Source organism: Stegostoma tigrinum, chromosome 41 (assembly GCF_030684315.1).
Source record: "Stegostoma tigrinum isolate sSteTig4 chromosome 41, sSteTig4.hap1, whole genome shotgun sequence".
Lineage (NCBI taxonomy): Eukaryota > Metazoa > Chordata > Chondrichthyes > Orectolobiformes > Stegostomatidae > Stegostoma > Stegostoma tigrinum.
Genome location: NC_081394.1, coordinates 15,719,313 through 15,741,989, shown reverse-complemented (window position 1 = coordinate 15,741,989; position 22,677 = coordinate 15,719,313). Strand labels below are relative to the sequence as shown.

Here is a 22,677-nt window from a genome sequence, read left to right as displayed (position 1 = left end):
CACCAGAAAGGAAACAAGCACTGTGTGTGTGTGTGTGTGTGTGTGTGTGTGTGTGTGTGTGTGTGTGTGTGTGTGTGTGTGTGTGTGTGTGTGTGTGTGTGTGTGTGTGTGTGTGTGCGCGCGCGCGCGCGCGTGTGTGTGGGACTGTGTACGCGTGTGTGTGTGTGCATGTCTGTGTGCGTGTATGTGGGTGTGCTTGTGTGTCTGTGTGCGTATGTGTGAGTGAGAGAGAGGGACTGTGTGTGAGTGTGTGTGCATGGGACTGTGTGTGCGCGCGCGTGTATGTGTGGGACTGTGCACATGCGTGTGTGTGTGTGTGTGTGTGTGTACGTGGGTGTGCTTGTATGTCTGTGTGCGTGTGTGTGAGTGAGAGGGACTCTGTGTGTGTGTGTGTGTGTGTGTGTGTGTGTGTGTGTGTGTGTGTGTCTGTGTGTCTGTGTGTGTGTGTGTGTGTGTGTGTGTGTGTGTGTGTGTGTGTGTGTGTGTGTGTGTGTGTGTAATCTATTACAGGGATTGCACGTGTGTGAAGGCTACAGTCCAGCAAGCAGAGTGAGTGTGTACAACCTGACTCAGGTCCTGATTATGAATACAGTCACACAGAAGGAAGCATGGAATGTGAGTGATGGAGATGCGCACAGGCGATGAGTGTAAGTACAGTTTAATACTGATGTAGAATGAGAGTACTGTCGAATAGAGGCACTGTATTCGTGCACTATTTAGCAGAAGCAGGGAGTCAGTTCAGTCGCACACAAGCACAGAGGGTGAGTAGTTATTCAAACAAGGATGGACAGAGTAACACTGACACTGCGTGAGCCTACACGCTAAAACAGAGGTGTGAGTGTATGTACCAACTAAAACACACTGTGTGCATAGACAGACAAACAGACTAACACAGGCACTCAATATGTACACAGTCTAACACAGGCATTGAGCTAGTGTAATGTCTGACACAGGAACAGTGTGTGTCAACAGAGTGACAAAGACCATGTGTGTAACGCAGACACTTACAGGTGACATAGTGGCTCAGCGATTAGCACTGCTGCCTCACAGCGCCAGGGACCCAGGTTCAATTCCACCCTCAGGTGACTGTGTGGAGTTTGTACATCCTCTCTCTGTGTCTGACTGGGTTTCCTCCCACAGTCCGAAGACGTGCAGGCTGGGTGGATTGGCCATGCTAAATTGCCCGTAGTGTTCAGGGGTGTGTGGGATGCTTCAAGGGTCAGTTTGCACTTGTTGGGCCGAAGGGGCTGTTTCCACACTGTAGGGCTTCCAGATTCCAGATTATTCTAACAACGAGCAAACTGATTGGGTGTGGATTAAAGAGAGAAGAAAGCGGATGTGTGTTCTAACAAACGCACAGAGTATGAGTCCAAACTATCATACACTCAGTCTGACACAGTTACAAGGCAACTTCAGGCGAACACAAGCACAGATTGTATGCCAAGATTAAGAGTGTGAGTACAATTGAACAGAGACTGTGACTGTGAAAGTGTTCACACACGCAGTGAATGTGTTTATGGATAAAGCAGACATTGAGCGTATGTACAGGCTAACACAGTCACTCAGTATGTGTAGAAGCACCACAGTGTAAGACAAGCACTGAGGGTGTTGACAGTTTAACACAGTGTGTGCCTCCAAGTATACAGTGAGTGTGGAGTCTAACATAAAGCACAGAATATGCACACAGGCGTACAAAATGATCAGAGGTACAGGTAGAGTGGACAGCCAGAGGCTATTTCCTAGGGTGGAGGTAGCTATTACAAGGGGCCATAGTTTTAAAGTCAGTGGAGGTAGATATAGGGGAGACATCAGAGGTAGGTTCTTTACTCAGACAGTTGTAGGAGTGTGGAATGCATTGCCGGAGAGGGTTATGGAGTCAACCTCATTAGCGGCATTTAAGTGGCTATTAGATAGGCTTATGGATGGTAGTATAAGGTAGCGGTGGAGGTTATATAGGCTTCAGGATTAGGGTAAATATTCAGCACAACATCGTGGGCCGAAGGACCTGTACCGTTCTATGTTCGATGTTCTGTGTTCAGACTAATGGAGGCACAGTTCAAGTACAGGTGCACATTGTGAGTACAGTGTGATACAACCACAGAGTTCAGCACAAATAGGAGTGAGTCTGTAGACTAACAGCGGAGATCAGTGTGCCAACAGTCTATCACAAGCACTCAATGTGTATCCAAAACCAGGGGTCACAGTCTGAGGATTTGGGGTAGTTGGTTTAGGATGGAGATTAGGAGATATTTCTTCATCCAAGGAGTGGGGAACCTGTGGAATTGCTTACCACAGGAAGTGGTCGGTGCCAAAACATTGAATGTATTCAAGAGGTGACTGGATACAGCACGAGGGGTGAAGGGGATCACAGGTTGTGAGGAGAAAGCTGGATGAGGCTATTGATTTGGAGCATCAGCCATGCTCATGAAGAATGGCAGAGCAGGCTCGAAGGGCTGAATGGCCTCTTCCTGTTTCTATCTTCGATGTTTCTATGTAAGGTATTAAGCCACGTGCTCAGTGCGTCGACAGGACAACACACACAGTTAATGCATCACAGACTAACTGAAGTACTCAGTGGAACCTCAGACTATCCAGGTCATCAGTGAGTCTACAGTCTCATTGAAAACAACAAACTCTGGAGATCACAGAGGGTCAGACAGCATCCATGGAGAGAGAATATGCTAATATTTCAAGTTTAAATGGCTCCATCAGAGCTGAAGTGAAGCATGGAAGAGCCAGCATTTATGCTACAGTTGGGGGTGGGGGGTGCATGGTGATGGTGGGGTGTAGAATAATGGTGTGTTCGTCTCTCAAATCTGACAAACAGTTCAGATGGAGTGATCGGATTCGGAGGCTGGCAGAACAAAGGTGTTTCTAATTGTCAGACTGGAAAGAGGCGACAGTCCAGTGGAGCGGGGGTGAGTGGTGAAAGGACATGGTGACAGAGAGTAAAGCTAAAAGTAAGGGTAGAAATGGGAGAATGTAACAAGTAAACTGAAAAGAAAGGGAAGAAAAGGGAGTTGGTTCACAATTTGAAGGTGCTAACTAAATATTAAGTTCAGAAGGGTGTAAAGTGACGAGTCTGAAGATGAGATGTTGTTCCTCCAAAGAACAAAGAAAATTACAGCACAGGAACAGGCCCTTCGGCCCTCCAAGCCTGCGCCGATCGAGATCCTCTGTCTAAGCCTGTCATCTATTTTCTAAGGGTCTGTATCCTTTTGCTCCCTGCCCATCCATGTACATGTCCAGATATGTCTTAAACGACGCTAACGTGTCTGCGTCTACCACCTCCGCTGGCAACGCGTCCAGGCACCCACCTCCCTCTGTGTAAAGAAATTTCCACGCATATCTGCCATAAACTTTCCTCCTCTCACTCTGAACTCATGACCCCTAGTAATTGAGTCCCCCATTCTGGGAAAAAGCTTCTTGCTATCCACCCTGTCTATATCCCTCATGATTTTGTAGACCTCAATCAGGTCCCCCCTCAATCTCCCTCTTTCTAATGTAAATAATACTAATCTACTCAACCTCTCTTCATAGCTAGCACCCTCCATACCAAGCAACATCCTGGTGAACCTCCTCTGCACCCTCGCCAAAGCATCCACATCCTTTTGGTAATGTGGCGACCAGAACTGTCAGTTCTCCAAATGTGGCCGAACCAAAGTCCTATACAACTGTAACATGACCTGCCAACTCTTGTACTCAATACCCCGCCCAATGAAGGAAAGCATGCCGTATGCCTTCTTGACCACCCTATTGACCTGCGTTGCCACCTTCAGGGAACAATGGACCTGAACACCCAGATCTCTCTGTTCCCTAGGACTTTTCCATTTACTGTATAGTTCGCTCCAATTTGCCCTGTGATTCACTGGAGCACTACAGTATGCTCGAGGGCAGACAAATAGGCATGCGAGCAGGATGCTATGTTTAAGTGACCACTATGGGTAGGTCGGGGTCATGTGGGGCACACATTGCAAGTGTTCTGCAAAGCAGTCACACTGAGTCTAAATTTTGTTTCTCCGATATGCTGACAGTCTAACACAGGTACTCAGTCAGTCTACAGTCTAACACAGTTACTCAGTGAGTTGACATTCGAACGCAGGTACTCAGTGTGCAGACAGTCTAACACAGGTGTTGTGTGCAGACAGACACACACAGTGACTCAGTTTGTCTACTGACGGACACAGGTACTCAGTGAGTCCACTAACACAGGTATTCAGTTGGTCTACGGTCTAACACAGGTACTCAGTCTGTCTATAGTCTAACAGAGGTACTCAGTGTGTAGACAGTCTAACACAGGTACTCAGTGTGTAGACAGACTAACACAGGTGTTCAGTGTGCAGACAGACTAACACAGGCACTCAGTGTGCAGACAGGCTAACACAGGTGCTCAGTGTGCAGACAGGCTAACACAGGTGCTCAGTGTGCAGACAGGCTAACACAGGTACTCAGTGTCCAGACAGATGAACACAGGTACTCTGTGTGTCTACAGGCTAACTTAAGTACTCTGTGTGCTGACAGTCTAACACAGGTACTCAGTCTGTCCACAGACTAACACAGGTATTCAGTGTGTCTACAGCCTAGCACAGGTACTCAGTCTGTCTACAGTCTAACACAGGTACTGAGTGTGCAGACGGTCTAACACAGGTATTGAGTGTGTAGACAGTCTAACACAAGGTACTCAGCGTGTCGGCAGTTTAACACAGGTACTCAGTCTGTCTGCAGTCTAACACAGGTACTGACTGTGCAGACAGGCTAACGCAGTTACTCAGTGTACTGACAGTCTAACACAGTTACACAATGTGCAGACAGTCTAACGCAGGTACTCAGTTTGTCTACAGACTACCACAGGTACTCAGTCTGTCTACCGACTAACACAGGTACTCAGTCTGTCTACCAACTAACACAGGTACTCAGTCTGCCTACCGACTAACACAGATACTCTGTGGGTCTACAGTCTAACACAGGTACTCACTATGCAGACAGGCGAACATAGTAACTCAGTGTATTGACAGTTTAACACAGTTACTCAGTGTGTCTACAGCCTAACATAGGTTTCCAGCGACCCGACAGAACAACACAAGTACCATGCGTGTCCACAGTCTAACACAGGTACTCAGTCCGTCTACAGACTGACACAACTACTCTGTATGCACACCGTCTAAAACAATTACTCAGTGTGTCTACAGACTAACACACATACTCACTGGGTCGTCAGTTTAACACATGTATTCAGTCTGTCTTCAGTCTAACACAGGCACTCTGTCTGTCTACAGTCTAACGCAGGTGCTCAGTGTTTCTACACGCTAATACATGTACTCAGTGTGTAGATAGTATAACACAGATACTCAGTATGTCCACAGTCAAACACAGGTGCTGTGTACAGAGTGTGCCTTCAGCCTCACAGAGGTACTCAGTGTGTTGACAGTCTGACACAGGTACTCATTGTGTCTACAGTCTCACAGAGGTACTCAGTGTGCAGATAGTCTAACACAGGTACTTAGTCTGTCCACAGTCAAACACAGGTACTGAGTGTGCCGACAGTCCAACACAGGTACTTGGTACGCAGTCAGACTAACACACGTAATCCATTTGCAGACAGTTTAACACAGGTATTCAGTGTGCTGACCGAATAACGCAAGTTCTCAGTGTCCTGGCAGAATAACACAGGTACTCAGTGTGCTGACAGTCGATCACAGGTACACAATGTGCAGACAGTCTAGCACAGGTACTCAGTGTGCTGACAGTCTAACACAGGTTCTCAGCATGCAGGCAGTCTAACACAGGTATTCAGTGTGTCAACAGTTTAAGGCAGGTACTCATTCTGTCTACAGACTAACACAGATACTCATTCTGTCTACAGACTAACACAGTCTGCCTACCGTCTAACACAGGCACTCAGTCTGTCTACAGTCTAACACAGGTACTCAGTCTGTCTACAAACACACAGGTACTGAGTGTGCTGACATACTAACACGGATACTCATTGTGTCGACAGTTTAATGCAGGTCCTCAGTCTGTCGAAAGACTAACACAGGTACTCTGTGGATCTACAGCCTAACACATGTACTCTCTGTGCAGACAGGCTAACATAGTAACTCAGTGTGTTGACAGTCTAACACAGGTACTCAGTCTGTCAACAGTCTAACACAGGTACTCAGTCTGTCTACAGACTAACACAGGTACTCAGTCTGTCGACAGTCTAACACAGGTACACAATGTACAGATAGTCTAGCGCAGGTACTCAGCTTGTCTACAGACTACCACAGGTACTTAGTATGCTGACAGACCAACACAGGTACTCAGTCTGTCTACCAACTAACATACATACTCAGTGTGTCGACAGTTTAACACAGGTCTTCAGTCCGTCTACAGTCTAACACAGATACTCTGTGGGTCTACAGTCTAATGCAGGTACTCACTGTGCAGACTGGCTAACACAGTAACTCAGTGTATTGACAGTTTAACACAGGCACTCAGTCTGTCTAAAGACTAACACAGGTACCGAGTGTGCTGACAGACTAACACAGATACTCATTGTGAGAACAGTTTAACGTAGGTCCTTAGTCTGTCGACAGTCCAACACAGGGTCTAACACAGATACTCAGTGTATCTACAGTATAACACAGATACTCAGTGTGCAGGCAGTCTAACACAGGTACTCAGTTCATCTACAGACTGACACAGCTACTCTGTGTGCACACAGTCTAACACAGTTACTCAGTGTGTCTACACTCTAACACATGTACTCAGTGTGCAGATAGTCTAACAGAGGTACTCAGTGTGCAGACAGTCTAAAACAGGTACTCAGTCTGTCTAAAGTCTAACACAGGTACACAATGTGCCGACAGTCTAACACAGGTACTCAGTATGCCTACGCTCTAACACACGTACTCAGTGTGCAGATAGTCTAAAACAGATACTCAGTCAGTCGACAGACTAACACAGGTACTCTTTGGGTCTACAGTCGAACACAGGTGCTCACTGTGCAGACACTCTACCACAGTTACTCAGTGTGTCGACAGTTTTACACAGGTACTTAGTGTGTCTCCAGTCTAACATAGGTTTTCAGTGGCCTGACAGACTAACACAGGTACTCAATCTGTCTACAGACAAACACAGGTACACAGCATGCTGACAGTCTCACACAGGTACTCAGTGTGCTAACAGTCTATCACAGGTACACAATGTGCAGACAGTCTTAGGTACTCTGTGTATTTATAGACTAACACAGACACTCAATTTGTGGACAGGTTAACACAGGTACCCAGTCTGTCGACAGACTAACACAGGTACTCACTGTGCAGACAGTCTAACACAGGAACTCACTGTGTCGTCAGTTTAACACATGTACTCAGTCTGTCTTCAGTCTAACACAGGTCCTCAGTCTGTCTGCAGTCTAACACAGGTACTCAGTCTGTCTACAGACTAACACGGGTAACAGGTACTGAGTGTGCTGACAGACTAACACAGATACTCATTGTGTCGACAGTTTAACGCAGGTCCTCAGTCTGTCGACAGCCCAACACAGATACTCTGTGGGTCTACAGTCTAACACATGTACTCGCCGTGCAGACAGGCTAACATAGCTACTCAGTGTGTCCACAGACAAACACAGGTACTCGGTGTGCTGACAGTCTAAAACAGGAACTCAGTCGGTCTACAGTCTAACAGAGGTACTGACTGTGCCGACTGTCTAACACAGCTACTCAGTTTGTCCACAGGCTAACACAGTTATTCAGTTTGTCCACAGACTAACACAGGTGCTCAGTGTGTCAACAGTCTAGCACAGATACTCAGTGTGCTGACAGACTAACACAGGTTCACTGTGTGTTGACAGTTTAACACAGGTACTCAGTCTGTCAAAGACTAACACAGATACTCAGTGTGACGACAGTTTAACACAAGTGCTCAGTGTGTCTAAAATCTAACACAGTTACTCTGTGGGTCTACAGTCTAACACAGGTACGCAGTGTGCTGACAGTCTAACATAGGTACACAGCATGCTGACAGTCTAACACAGGTACTCACTGTGCAGACAGGCTAACACAGTTACTCAGGGTGTCGACAATTTAACACAGTTACTCACTGTGCTGACAGACTAACACAGGTACTCAGTGTGCTATCAGGCTAACACAGGTACTCAGTGTGCAGACACTCTATCACAGGTACTCAGTGTGTTGACAGTCTAACACAGGTACTCAGTGTGTCTACAGTCTAACACAAGTACTCAGTGTGCAGACAGTCTAACACAGGTACTCAGTTTGTCTACAGTCTAACACAAGTACACAGTGTGTCGACAGTCTAACACAGTTACTCAGTGTGTGACAGATTAACACAGGCACTCAGTCTTTCTACAGTCCAACACAGGTACTCTGTGGGTCTCCAGTCTAACACAGGTACTTACTGTGCAGAGAGGCTAACACATGAACTCAGTGTGTCTGCAGACTAACACAGGTACATGATGTCCTGATAGTCAAATACTGGTATTCACAGGTATATCTCTCACACACACTCTCTCTCTCTCACACACACACACACACACACACACACACACACAAACACACACACACACTCTCTCTCTCTCTCTCACACACACAACTCTCACACACAAACACTGACTCACAGACACACACACACAAACACACACACAGCCAGACACACACACACACACACACAATCTCTCTCACACACACACACACACGCATACATACAGACACAGACACACACACACACACACTCTCTCTCTCTCTCACACGCACACACTCTCACACAGACACAAACACCGACTCACAGACACACAAAAACACAGACTCTCACACAGACAAACACTCTGACACACACAAACAGACACACACACCTAGATACACACACACACACACCTAGACACACACACACACCAAGACACACACACATAAACATACACACACACAGACACACACGTGCACACACACAGATACACACACCAAGATACACACATACACCCACAGACACTCACATACACACACACAAACACAGGCACATACACCTAGACACACAAAGACAGACACACACACACAAACACACAATCTCTCTCACACACACATTCTCTCTCACACACACACAAACACAGACATGCACACACAAACACACACACACATACATAGACACACTCTATCACACACACACACGTTCTCTCTCACACACACACACACACACAAACACAGACAGATGCACATACAACACACACACACAAAAACACAGATATACACACACATACATAGACACACTCTCTCACACACACACGTTCTCTCTCACACACACACTCTCACGCACACACTCTCTCTCACCCACACACTCTCTCTCTCACACACTCTCGCTCTCTCACACACAGACACACACACACAAACACACACACATACAGAAACAGAGACACACATACCTAGACACACATACACGTGCACACACAAACACAGATACACACACCTAGACACACACACACACCAGACACACACACACACCTAGACAGACACACACACCTAGACACACACACACATTCTCTCTCTCTCACACACACATGCCATGATACACACACACTCTCTCTCTCGCTCACTCACAATCTCTCTCACACACACACACACATTTTTTCTCCCACACACACAACGCACGCACACACACACACACACACACACACACACACACACACAAACACCGATTCACAGACACACACAATCAGACTCACAGACACACAAACACTCTCTCTCACACACACAAACATACTGACACACACACAAACACAGACACACGCACCTAGACACACAAACACACACAAACACAGATACACACACACACACACACACACACACACACACACACACACACACACACACACACAGATAATTGGACACACTCTCTCCCACACACACACACACACATTCACTCTCACGCACACACACTCTCTCTCTCTTACACACGCAGACACACACACACAGAAACAGAGACACACACACCTAAACACACACACACGCGCACAAACACATATACACACCTAGACATACACACACACAGATACACACACCTAGACACACACACACACATACCTAGACACACACACACACCTAGACACACACACTTACACATCCACACACACTCTCTCTCACACACACACATTCTCTCTCTCACACACACACTCTCACACACATATACCATGATACACACACACACACACACACACACACACACACACACACACACACACTCTCTCTCTCTCTCACACCCTTGCTCACACACACACATTTTCTCTCCCACACACACAACGCACACACACACACAAACAGATTCACAGACATACAAACACTCACGCACATACACACACACACACAAACATACTGACACACACACAAACACAGACACACACACCTAGACACACAAACACAGATACACACACGTACATAGACACACTCTCTCCCATACATACACACACACATTCACTCTCACACACACAGTCTCTCTCTCTCTCACACACACTTTCTCTCTCTCTCACACACACAGTGTCTGTCTCTCTCACACACACACACTCTCTGACACACACACACTCTCTCACACACAGACGCGCACACAACAAACACAGACATACACACACAAAACACAGACACACACACCTAGACACACACAACATGCGCACACATAAACATCTAGACACACACAGACACATACATAGACACACACACACATGCACACTCACACACATACACAGACACACTCTCACACAAACACATACACAGACTCTCTCTCTCTCACACACACACACTCTCTCTCTCACACACACACACAATCTCTCACACACAAACACAGACTCACAGACACAAACAAACACACTGACACACACACAAACACAGACACACACACCTAGACACACACATGTGCACACACAAACACAGATACACACACCTAGACACACACACAGACACACACACCTAGACAGACACACACACAGAAACACAGACACACACACCTAGACACACACACACACGCACACAATCTCTCTCACACACACACACTCATACACACAGACACACACACACAAATACAGACACACGCACCTAGACACACAAACACAGATACACACACATACATAGACACTCTCTCTCCCACACACACAGACATACATTCACTCTCACACATACACTTCCTCTCTCTCACACACACACAGTCTCTCTCTCTCTCACACACACACTCTCTCACACACAGACACACACACTCACAAACACAGACACATACACACACAAAACACAGACACACACACCTAGACACACGGAACACGCACACACATAAACACCTAGACACAAACACACACACAGACACCTACATAGACACACTCTCTCTCTCACACACACACACACACACACACACACACACACACACACACACACACACACACACAAACACACACACACACACACACACAGACACTCTCTCTCACACACATACATACACAGACACACTCTCTCACACACACTCTCTCTCACACACACACTCTCTCACACACACTCATACACAAACACACACACTCTCTCTCACACACACACACAACTCTCACACACAAACACGGACTCACAGACACACAAACACTCTGACACACACAAACACACTGACACACACAAAACACAGACACACACGCACGCACACACAAACACTCTGACAGACACAAACACACTGTCACACACACAAACACAGACACACACGCACGCACACACAAACACAGATACACACACCTAGACAGATACACACACAGACACACACACAAATACACACATACACACACAAACACAGGCACACACACAAAAACACAGACACACACACCTAGACACACACACACACACCTAGACACACACACATACATGCACACACACACACTCACGCACACACAATCTCTCTCTCTCAAACACACACACAAACAGACACATGCACACACACACACAAACACAGACATACACACACATACATAGACACACTCTCGCTCACACACACGCACAAACACACACACACTCTCTCTCTCTCTCACACACACACACACAAACACAGGCTCACAGACACACAAACACACTGACACACACACAAACACAGACACACACGCATGCACACACAAACACAGATACACACACCTAGACAGATACACACACAGACACACACAAATACAGACATACACACACAAAAACACAGACACACACACAAAAACACAGACACACACACCAAGAATCACACAAACACCTAGACACACACACACATGCACACACACACAATCTCTCTCTCACACACACACAAACACAGACACATGCACACACACACACAAACACAGATACACACACATACATAGACAGACTCTCTCACAACATACACGTTATCTCTCTCACACACACTCTCTCACACTCTCTCTCTCTCACACACACACAGACACACACATACAGAAACACAGACACACAGCCCTAGACACACACAACACACGCACACATAAACACAGACACATGCACACACACACACATACATAGACACTCTCTCTCTCTCACACACACACACAAACACACACACACTCTATCTTTCTCTCACACACACACACAGACAAACAAACACAGGCTCCCAGACACACAAACACTCTGACACACACAAACACATTGACAAACACAGAAACACAGACACACACACACGCACAAACACAGATACACACACCTAGACAGATACATACACAGACACACACATACACACAAAAACACAGACGCACACACCTAGACACACACACACACACCTAGGCGCACTCACACAGACACGTATGCACACACAATCTCTCTCTCACACACACACACAAACACAGACACATGCACACACACACAAACACAGACACACACACACAGTCAAACACATACACACACACGCACATTCTCTCTCTCACACACACTCTCTCACACACACATAGAAACACAGACACACACACCTAGACACACACAACACGTGCACACCCACAATCTCTCTTACACACACACACACACACACACACACACACACACACACACACACCTACACACACACGTACATACACACACTCTGTTCCACACACACACACACACACACACACACACACACACACACACACACACACACACACACACACTCCTTGACCTGTTGCTCTGTGAGACTGGCAGCAGCAGCCAATGGTTGATGCGCAATGCTAGCTGATGCAGGGAGCAGCCGAATGATAACCCTCCACATGGGCCCGTGACACTTGGGAAGGGACAAGGCTTCCTCTACACATTTCTCACCTACAGACAATTCTCCACTTTGTTCACTACTAGTGGACACTTCTCTGCTGAAGCTAGTGGCTTCTCTGCTCCCCTGGGATTGGCGGAGAATGCTTAGATGTGTATTAAAACCATAACTGATAGCTCCATTGGACGGGACTGCTAACCACATCCATCCAAACACTTCAACATTAATTCAGTGATAATTCAGTTCGTCCCCTCCCCCCACTGCACCACACAACCAGCCCAGCTCTTCCCCCCCACCCACTGCATCCCAAAACCAGTCCAACCTTTCTCTGCCTCCCTAACCGGTTCTTCCTCTCACCCATCCCTTCCTCCTACCCCAAGCCGCACCCCCCGCTACCTACTAACCTCATCCCACCTCCTTGACCTGTCCGTCTTCCCTGGACTGACCTATCCCCTCCCTACCTCCCCACCTATACTCTCTCCACCTATCTTCTTTTCTCTCCATCTTCGGTCCGCCTCCCCCTCTCTCCCTATTTATTCCAGAACCCTCACCCCATCCCCCTCTCTGATGAAGGGTCTAGGCCTGAAACGTCAGCTTTTGTGCTCCTGAGATGCTGCTGGGCCTGCTGTGTTCATCCAGCCTCACATTTTATTAACTTCAACATTAATTGCCCACCGTGCACTGTTCACCAGGTGGTCTGTGGCTGGGCTTTATCAGAACCTTTGTCTCACAGTTTCCAGCTCCACACCATCTCAGCATCAATAATGACGATGGCTAGGAAGCTATTGAACCAGTCTCGGACCTCACCCGACTGCCTCGAGCCATGTCTATGAATTGGGTGCTTCACTGACCTGTGCAGCGAGCCCCAGGCGGGGTTGTGCCTGCAGGAGTCCCCCTTGGCTTTGCTGAGGTAGCTGTAGAAGATTTGGTGTCGAAAGCAGACCTAGAAATACGGAAAGGGATGGCAGATCAATACAACTCTACCCCCAAGGACATCAGGACTCACTATTCTACACACTCCCCGTGCCCCCCTCCCCCTGCCATCAAACACTCCCAGCACCGGGTCAGATTCAGAGTAAAGCTCCCTCTACACTGTCCCCATTAAATAGTCCCAACACAGGGACAGCACAGGGTTAGACACAGAGTAAAGCTCCCTCTACGCGGTCCCTGTTGAACACTCTCAGCACAGGGTTAGACACAGAGTAAAGCTCCCTCTACGCTGTCCCTGTTGAACACTCCCAGCACAGGGTTAGACACAGAGTAAAGGTCCCTCTACGCTGTCCCTGTTGAACACTCCCAGCACAGGGTTAGACACAGAGTAAAGCTCCCTCTACGCTGTCCCTGTTGAACACTCCCAGCACAGGGAGAGCACAGGGTTCCACATGGGCCTGATGCAGATGGAGCCTGGGTGCTTTGCTGGGGAAAGAGCTTGGGCCTGGCTGTACTGTGCGATGTGAGCAGTGTGTTTGATGGTCTGACCTACCTTGCTGTCCTTGCTGTGCCTGTGGCAACAGGAACTGTGCGGGTCCTTGGAGATTGGCAGCGAGGTGATGCCCAGGTAGCAGCACCAACTGCTGAAGTTGCAGTAACTGCTGAAGGTCCTAAAGACAGAGAGCCACCTGTTACTGAGGCACCTTAAACACCACACGAGGGGGAACCAGCCCAGGGCTTACATCCTCAGGTATGATTCAGAAAAACACTGCGTTTAACTCGACATCAGTGAAGGAAATGGCCCAGCCTGGTGTCTGCCCTCAGCCAGTGTACTGGCTCAGACTGGTGAGTGTGCAAAAAAGAGCACCAAATGTGAGTGTGAGTATGAGTGTGAGTGCGTGTGTGAGTGTGAGTGAGTGTGTGTGTGTGCAAGAGAGAGAGAAAGAGAATGTGCAAACGTATGTGAGTGTGTGTGTGCGTGCATGGGAGTGTTGAAGGGAGAGAGTGTAGGAGAGAATGAGTGGGAAAGAGTGAGAGTGTAGGATGGTGTGAGTGTGGGAGGGATTGAACGTGGGACGGAGTGAATGTGGGAGAGAGCGAGTTTGGAAGCGAGCGAGTTTGGAAGGGTGTGAGTGTGGAAGGGAGTGGGTGTGGGAGAGAATGAGTGGGGAAGAGTGTGAGTGTGGGAGGGAGTGAGTGCGGGACAGAGTCAATGTTGGAGACAGCGAGTGTGGGATGGAGTAAGTGTGGGATAGAATGAGTTTGGGAGGGAGTGACTGTGGAAGAGAGTGAATGCGGGAGAGAGTGAGTGTGAAAGGGAATGAATGTGGAAGGGAGTAAGGAAGAATGTGAGTGGGTAAGAGTGTGAGTGTGGGAGGGAATGAGTGTGGGAGGGAGTCAGTGTTGGAGAGAGTGAGTGAACATAGAACATAGAACAATATAGTGCAGAACAGGCCCTTTGGCCCTCGATGTTGCGCCGACCTGTGAACTAATCTAAGCCCCTCCCCCTATACTATCCCATCAATATCCATATGCTTATCCAAGGACTGTTTAAATGCCCCTAATGTGGCTGAGTTAACTACGTTGGCAGGCAGGCCATCCCACACCCTTACCACTCTCTGAGTAAAGAACCTGCCTCTGACATCTGTCTTAAATGCCCCCATGTACAAGCTGACATCATCATCCTCGGAAAAAGACTCTCACTGTCCACCCTATCAAATCCTCTGATCATCTTGTATGTCTCTATTAAATCCCCTCTTAGCCTCCTTCTCTCCAATGAGAACAGACCCAAGTCCCTCAGCCTTTCTTCATTGGGCCTGCGCTCCAGACCAGGCAACATCCTGGTAAATCTCCTCTGCACCTTTTCCAATGCTTCCACATCCTTCCTGTAATGGGGCGACCAGGAGTGCATGCAATATTCCAAATGAGGCCACACTAGCGTTTTGTACAGTTGCAGCATGACATCACGCCTCCGGAACTCAATCCCTTTACCAATAAAACGTAACACACCATAAGCCTTCTTAACAGCACTATCAATCTGGGTGGCAACTTTCAGGGATCTATGTACATGGACACCAAGATCCCTCTGCACAGCAACACTACAAAGAATCTTTCCAATGACCCAGTATTCTGCCTTCCTACTATTCCTCCCAAAGTGAATCACCTCACATTTATCTGCATTGAACTCCATTTGCCACCTTTCAGCCTAATTCTGCAGTTTATCCAAGTCTCCCTGCAACCTTCCACATTCTTCCAAACTGTCCACTACTCCACCGACTTTAGTGTCATCTGCAAACTTACTAATGTGTGAGTGTGGGATGGAGTAAGTGTGGGACAGAGTTGGGGGGAGAGAGTTTGGAAGGGATTGTATGTAGGAGAGAGTCAGTGTTGGAGGGAGTGATTGCCAAAGAGAATGAGTGTGGGAGGGAGTGATTGCCAAAGAAAATGAGTGTGGGAGGGAGTGACTAGGTTAGAGAGTGAATGTAAGTGGGAGTGTGTGAATATGAGTGACTGTGCGTGCGAGGGTGTGTGCATGCACGTTGTGTGTGTAAGTTTGTGAATGTGAGTGTGTGCGCGCGAATATGAGTGTGAGTGTGCGAGAATGAGTATGTGAATGTGAGTGAACAAGTGTGTGTGAGATCGTGTGTGTGTGTGTGTGTGTGTGAGATTGTGAGTGACTGAGTGAGTGTGTGTGACTGAATGTGTGTGAGAGTGAGTGTGTGCGTGAGTGAGTGTGTGTGAATCTGTAAGCATGTGAATGTGTGAGTGAGTGCGAGTGTGTGTGTGAGAGTGAGTGTGAGAATGTGTGTGCGTGATTGTGTGTGAATGTGCAAGTGAATGCGTGTGTGTGTGTGAATGTGAAAATGTGAATGTGCAAATGAGTGTGTAAGTGTGAATGTGTGTGTGAATGAGTGAGTGTGAGTGCGTGAGTGTGAGTCTGCGTGAGAGTGTGTGTGCGTTATATGACTGGGCGAGTGAGTGTGAGAGTGTGTGTGAGTGTGTGAGTGAGTGAATGAGTGAGAGAGTGTGTGTGGGTGTGTGTGAGTGAGTGGGTGCGTGAGTGAGAGAGAACGTGTATGTAATTGTGTGAGTGTGTATGAGTGCGACAGAGTGAGTCTGTGTGAGTGAGAGTGCATGTGAGTGTGTGTGCGTGTGTGTGTTTGAGCATGTATGAGTGTGTGTGAATGTGTGTATGAGTCTGAGTGTGTGTGTGTGTGTGTGTGTGAATGAGTGTGTGTGAGTGTGTGCGTGTGAGTGTGAGTATGTGTGGGTGAGTCAGCGTGGGTGAGTAAGTGAGTGTGTGAATGTGTTATGGGAGTGAGTGTATGTGTGTGTGAGTGAGTGAGAGTTAGTGTGTGTGTGTGTGTGCGTAAGAGTGAGTGTGAGAATGTGTGTGCATGTGCAAGTGAGTGCGTGTGTGAGTGTGTGCGAATATGCAAGTGTGAATGTGAGAGCGTGTGTGAGTGAGGGTGAGTGTGTGTGAGTGAGTGTATGTGTGTGTGAGTGTGTGAGTGAGTGAGTGTGTGAAAGAGAGTATGTATGTATTTGTGTGAGTGTGTGTGAGTGTGAGTGTGTGTGAGTGTGAGAGAGTAAGTGTGTGTGTGAGTGAGTGCGTGTGAGTGTGTGTGCGAGTGTGTGTGCATGTGTGAGTGTGTGTGAATGTGTGTATGAGTCTGAGTGTGTGTGTGTGTGAATGAGTGTGGGTGAGTGAGTGTGGGTGGGTGAGTGCATGAATGTGTTGTGAGAGTGAATGTATGTGTGTGTGAGTGAGTGTTAGTGTGCATGTGTGCAAAAGAGTGAGTGTGAGAATGTGTGTGAGATTGTGTGTGAAGTGCAAGTGAGTGCATGTGTGTGAGCGAGAGTGTGTGTGTGAATGAGTGTGTGTGAGTGTGTGAGTAAGTGAGAGTGTGTGAAAATGTGAGTGTGAATGTGTAAATGTGTGAGTGTGAACGTATGTGTGAATGTGTATGTGTGAATGTGACAGTGTAAGTGGCAGTGTAAGTGCGTGAGTGTGAGTGTGGTTGTGTGTGTGAGCCTGAGTGTGAGTGTGAGTGTGGTTTTGTGCGTGAGCCTGAGTGTGAGTGTGAGTGAGTATGAGTCTGTGTGAGAGTGTGTGTATGTGTGCAACTGAGCGAGTGAGTGAGTGTGAATGTGTGAGTGAATGAATGGTAAGAGAGAGTGAGTGCGTGTGTGTGAGTTTGTGTGTGTGAGTGTGAGTGGGTGTGTATGTGTGTGTGTGAGAGAGAGTGCGCGTGTGTGTGTGTGTACTTGTGTGAGCATGAGAGTGTGTGTGAGTGAGTGTGAGACAGTGAGTTTGTGAGTGAGTGTGTGAGAGTGTATGTGTGTGGGTGTGCGTGCGTGTGTAAGCATGTGAGTGTGTGTATGAGTGCGTGCATGTGTCTAAGCATATGTGAGTGTGAGTGCATGTGTGAGCGTGAGTGCATGTGTGAGTGTGTGTGTGTGTGAAAGTGAGTGTGAGTGAGGGAGTGAGTGAGTGAATGAGAACATGAGAGTGTGCGTGTGTGTGTGAGAGTGAGTGAGTGTGAGCGTGTGTGTGAGTGAGTGTGTGTGTGTGTGAGTGAGTGTGTGTGTGCGAGTGTGTGTGAGTGTGTGTATGAGAGAGTAAGTGAGTGAGTGAGTGTGAGAGTGTGTGTGTGTGAGAGAGAGAGTGTGTGTGTGTATTAGTGTGTGAGTCTATGTGTGAGTATGAGAGAGTGAGTGCGAGATAGTGTGTGTGAGCGTGTGTGAGTGTGTGTGTGTGAGAGAGAGTGAGTGAGTGTGCGTGAGAGTGAGTGAGAGTGAGCCTGACGTCAGTGGTGGGGAAGCTGCTGGAGAAGATACTGAGGGATAGGATCTATTCCCATTTGGAAGAAAATGGGCTTATCAGTGACAGGCAACATGGTTTTGTGCAGGGAAGGTCATGTCTTACCAACTTAATAGAATTCTTTGAGGACGTGACAAAGTTGATTGATGAGGGAAAGGCTGTAGATGTCATATACATGGAGTTCAATAAGGCGTTTGATAAGGTTCCCCATGGCAGGCTGATGGAGAAAGTGAAGTCACATGGGGTCCAGGGTGTGCTAGTAGTAGTAGAAGGGAGTTTCTCAAATTGGAGACCTGTAACAAGTGGTGTTCCACAGGGATCTGTGCTGGGACCACTGTTGTTTGTGATATATGTAAATGATCTGGAAGAAGGTGTAGATGGTCTGATCAGCAAGTTTGCAGATGACACTAAGATTGGTGGAGTAGCTGATAGTGAAGGGGACTGTCAGAGATTACAGCAGAATATAGATAGACTGGAGAGTTGGGCAGATAAATGGCAGATGGAGTTCAATCCGGGCAAATGCGAGGTGATGCATTGTGGAAAATCTAATCGAAGGGCGAACTATACAATAAATGGAAAAGTCCTGGTGAAAATCGATGTACAGAGAGATCTGGGTGTTCAGGTCCATTGTTCCCTGAAGGTGGCAACGCAGGTCAATAAGGTGGTCAAGAAGGCATATGGCATGCTTTGCCTCATTGGGCAGGGCATTGAGTACAAGAGTTGGCAGGTCATGTTGCAGATGTATAGGACTTTGGTTCGGCCACATTTGGAGAACTGTGTACAGTTCTGGTCGCCACATTACCAAAAGGATGTGGATGCTTTGGAGAGGGTGCAGAGGAGGTTCACCAGGATGTTGCCTGGTATGGAGGGCGCTAGCTATGAAGAGAGGTTGAGTAGATTAGGATTATTTTCATTAGAATGACGGAGATTGAGGGGGGACCTGATTGAGGTCTACAAAATCATGAGGGGTATAGACAGGGTGGATAGCAAGAAGCTTTTTCCCAGAGTGGGGGACTCAATTACTAGGGGTCGTGAGTTCAAAGTGAGAGGAGGAAGATTTATGGCAGATATGCGTGGAAATTTCTTTACACAGAGGGAGGTGGGTGCCTGGAACGCATTGCCAGCGGAGGTGGTAGACGCAGGCACGTTAGCGTCTTTAAAGATATATCTGGACAGGTACATGGATAAGCAGGGAGCAAATGGACACAGACCGTTAGAAAATAGGTGACGGGTTAGACAGAGGATCTGAATCAGCGCAGGCTTGGAGGGCCGAAGGGCCTGTTCCTGTGCTGTAATTTTCTATGTTCTTTGTTCTTTGAATGTGAGCGTGTGAGTGAGTGTGTGTGTGAGTGAATGTGTGTGTGTGTGTGTGTGTGTGTGTGTGTGTGTGTCAGAGCGAGAGTAAGTGAGTGCGTCAGATTCAGTGTGTGAGTGTGTGTGTATGTGAGTGTAAGTGTGAGTGAATGTGTGGGTGAGTGTGTGTGTGTGAGAGTGAGTGTGTGATATTGAGTGTGAGTGTGTGTGTGAGAGAGTGAGTGAGTGTGTGTGAGAGTGACAGTGAGTGAGATTGAGTGTGTGTGAGTGAGTGTGAGTGAGAGAGAGTGTGTGTGTGTGTGTGAGATTGAGTGTGTGTGTGAGTGTGAGAGTGTGTGTGAGTGTGTGTGTGTGTGTCTGTGTGTGTGAGTGTGAGTGTGTGTGAGTGTGAATGTGTGTGTGTGAGTGTGTGTGTGTGTGTGAGTGTGTGTGTGTGAATGTGTGTGTGTGAGTGTGAATGTGTGTGTGTGAGTGTGTGTGTGTGAATGTGTGTATGTGTGAATGTGTGTGTGTGCATGAGTGTGAGTGTGTGTGTGTGAGTGTGTGTGAGTGTGAGTGAGTGTGTGTGAGTGTGAGTGTGTGTGTGTGTGTGTGAGTGTGAATGTGTGTGTGTGTGTGTGTGAATGTGTGTGAGTATGTGTGAGTGTGTGTGTGTGTGTGAGTGTGTGTGTGTGTGTGTGTGTGTGAGTTTGACTGTGTGTGAGTGTGGGTGTGAATGTGTGAGTGTGTGAGTGTGAGTGAGCGTGCGAGGTGCTTACCTGGGCGGTGATTTGGATCGGTTGCGATAGTGCTAACGCTGTTGGTTGCTGCTGCTCGAGAGCGGAGTGAGCGGAAACTGCAGCGGCACTGCTCTGCTGGACTGCAGCTGCCAACAACTGTGCCTGAGCCTGTTGTAACAGGAGCTGCTGCTGTGCTGGTAACAGAGCAGTGAGCTGTGCACGACCAGGGCCATGGTGACGGGCCGGGGAGAGGTCACACCAACACACAGACAACATGATGGAGGAAAAGGGAGAGACAAGGCCGCAAAGAGACATAGAGACAGAGAGAGATGGAGGTGGGAGACACAGAGAGAGGCAGTGAGACAGAATGAGTTAGAGAGAGACAGGAGACAGTGAGACAGACGCAGAGAGAGAGAGAGACAGAGTGAAAGCGAGAGGGAGAGAGAGACAGAGAAAGAGAAAGAGAGACACACAGAGGCAGCGAGAGAGGCAGTGAGACATACAGCGAGAGAGACAGGCAGAGAGACAGAGACAGGGAGGGAGAGAGACACAGAGACAGAGAGAGAAGCAGCGAGACATACAGCGAGAGAGAGAGAGAGAGAGACAGGGAGGGAGAGAGACACAGAGACAGAGAGAGAAGCAGCGAGACATACAGCGAGAGAGAGAGAGAGACAGGCAGAGAGACAGAGACAGGGAGGGAGAGAGACACAGAGACAGAGAGAGAGGCAGCGAGACATACAGCGAGAGAGAGAGAGAGAGAGAGACAGGCAGAGACGGAGAGAGAGAGAGACAGGCAGAGAGACAGAGACAGGGAGGGAGAGAGACACAGAGACAGAAAGAGAGGCAGCGAGACATACAGCAAGAGAGAGAGAGAGAGAGGCAGGCAGAGACAGGGGGAGAGAGAGAGAGACAGACAGAGAGACGGAGACAGGGAGAGAGAGAGACACACAGAGACAGACAGAGAGGCAGTGAGACGTATAGCGGGAGAGACAGAGACAGGGAGAGAAAGAGACAGAGAGAGAGAGGCAGTGAAACATACAGTGTGAGAGAGAGAGAGAGCAAGGCCGTGAGAGAGCGAGAGAGAGGAGGTAGTGAGCAGGCAGGAGGGGAGGAGAATTAGATTGGGAATAAGGCAGAGATGGTGACAAAGAGTGAGAAAGACAGAGGAGAAGAGTTTGTGGGAAGAGAAATGGGGAGACGAGAAAGGGGAAAAAGGGAAGAGGCAGAGGGTGAGAGAGGGGATGAGAAAGAGAGGACAAGAGGGGAAGAGAAGGATGGTTGGAGAAGAGTGTGAACGAAGGGCAGTGAAAGATGGAGAGAGATTGAGAGAATGGGCAGTGAGGTGAGATGGATGATGTGGGAGAGGATGGCGTGAGAGTGATTGGACAGATGAGGAGATAGAGTGTGTGTGTGTGTGAAATAATGAGGTGAAATGTCGGATGTGAATGAATGGACCACATATCACAGGGCGAGAGGGGGAATTAAAGGCAGAAATACAACAATTAGACAACATCACAAAGTCTCTCAGTTAGCCCTTCCCTGATGCTGATTTGCGATTCCTCAGAACCATCCAATCCCTGTCAACCCAGTCAACATCAGAAATCACACCACACCAGATTATAGTCCAGCAGGTTTATTTGAAAACACAAG

General features: G+C 47.9%; 1 protein-coding gene across 4 annotated transcripts in view; it reads right to left on the bottom strand.

Moving 5' to 3' along the window:
• pou2f2b (POU class 2 homeobox 2b) overlaps positions 1-22,677 on the bottom strand; it is a 500,776-nt gene that overhangs the window by 26,874 nt on the left and 451,225 nt on the right. For 3 of the 4 annotated variants that reach the window (XM_059641378.1, XM_059641376.1, XM_059641380.1), the window contains 3 exons: positions 21,067-21,240; positions 14,723-14,840; positions 14,091-14,182 (listed from right to left, as the gene is read on the bottom strand). In XM_059641378.1, the coding sequence (XP_059497361.1) occupies positions 14,091-14,182; positions 14,723-14,840; positions 21,067-21,240 (384 nt within the window). The remainder of the gene's footprint in view (positions 1-14,090; positions 14,183-14,722; positions 14,841-21,066; positions 21,241-22,677) is intronic. The other variant, XM_059641379.1, reaches the window with a different exon arrangement.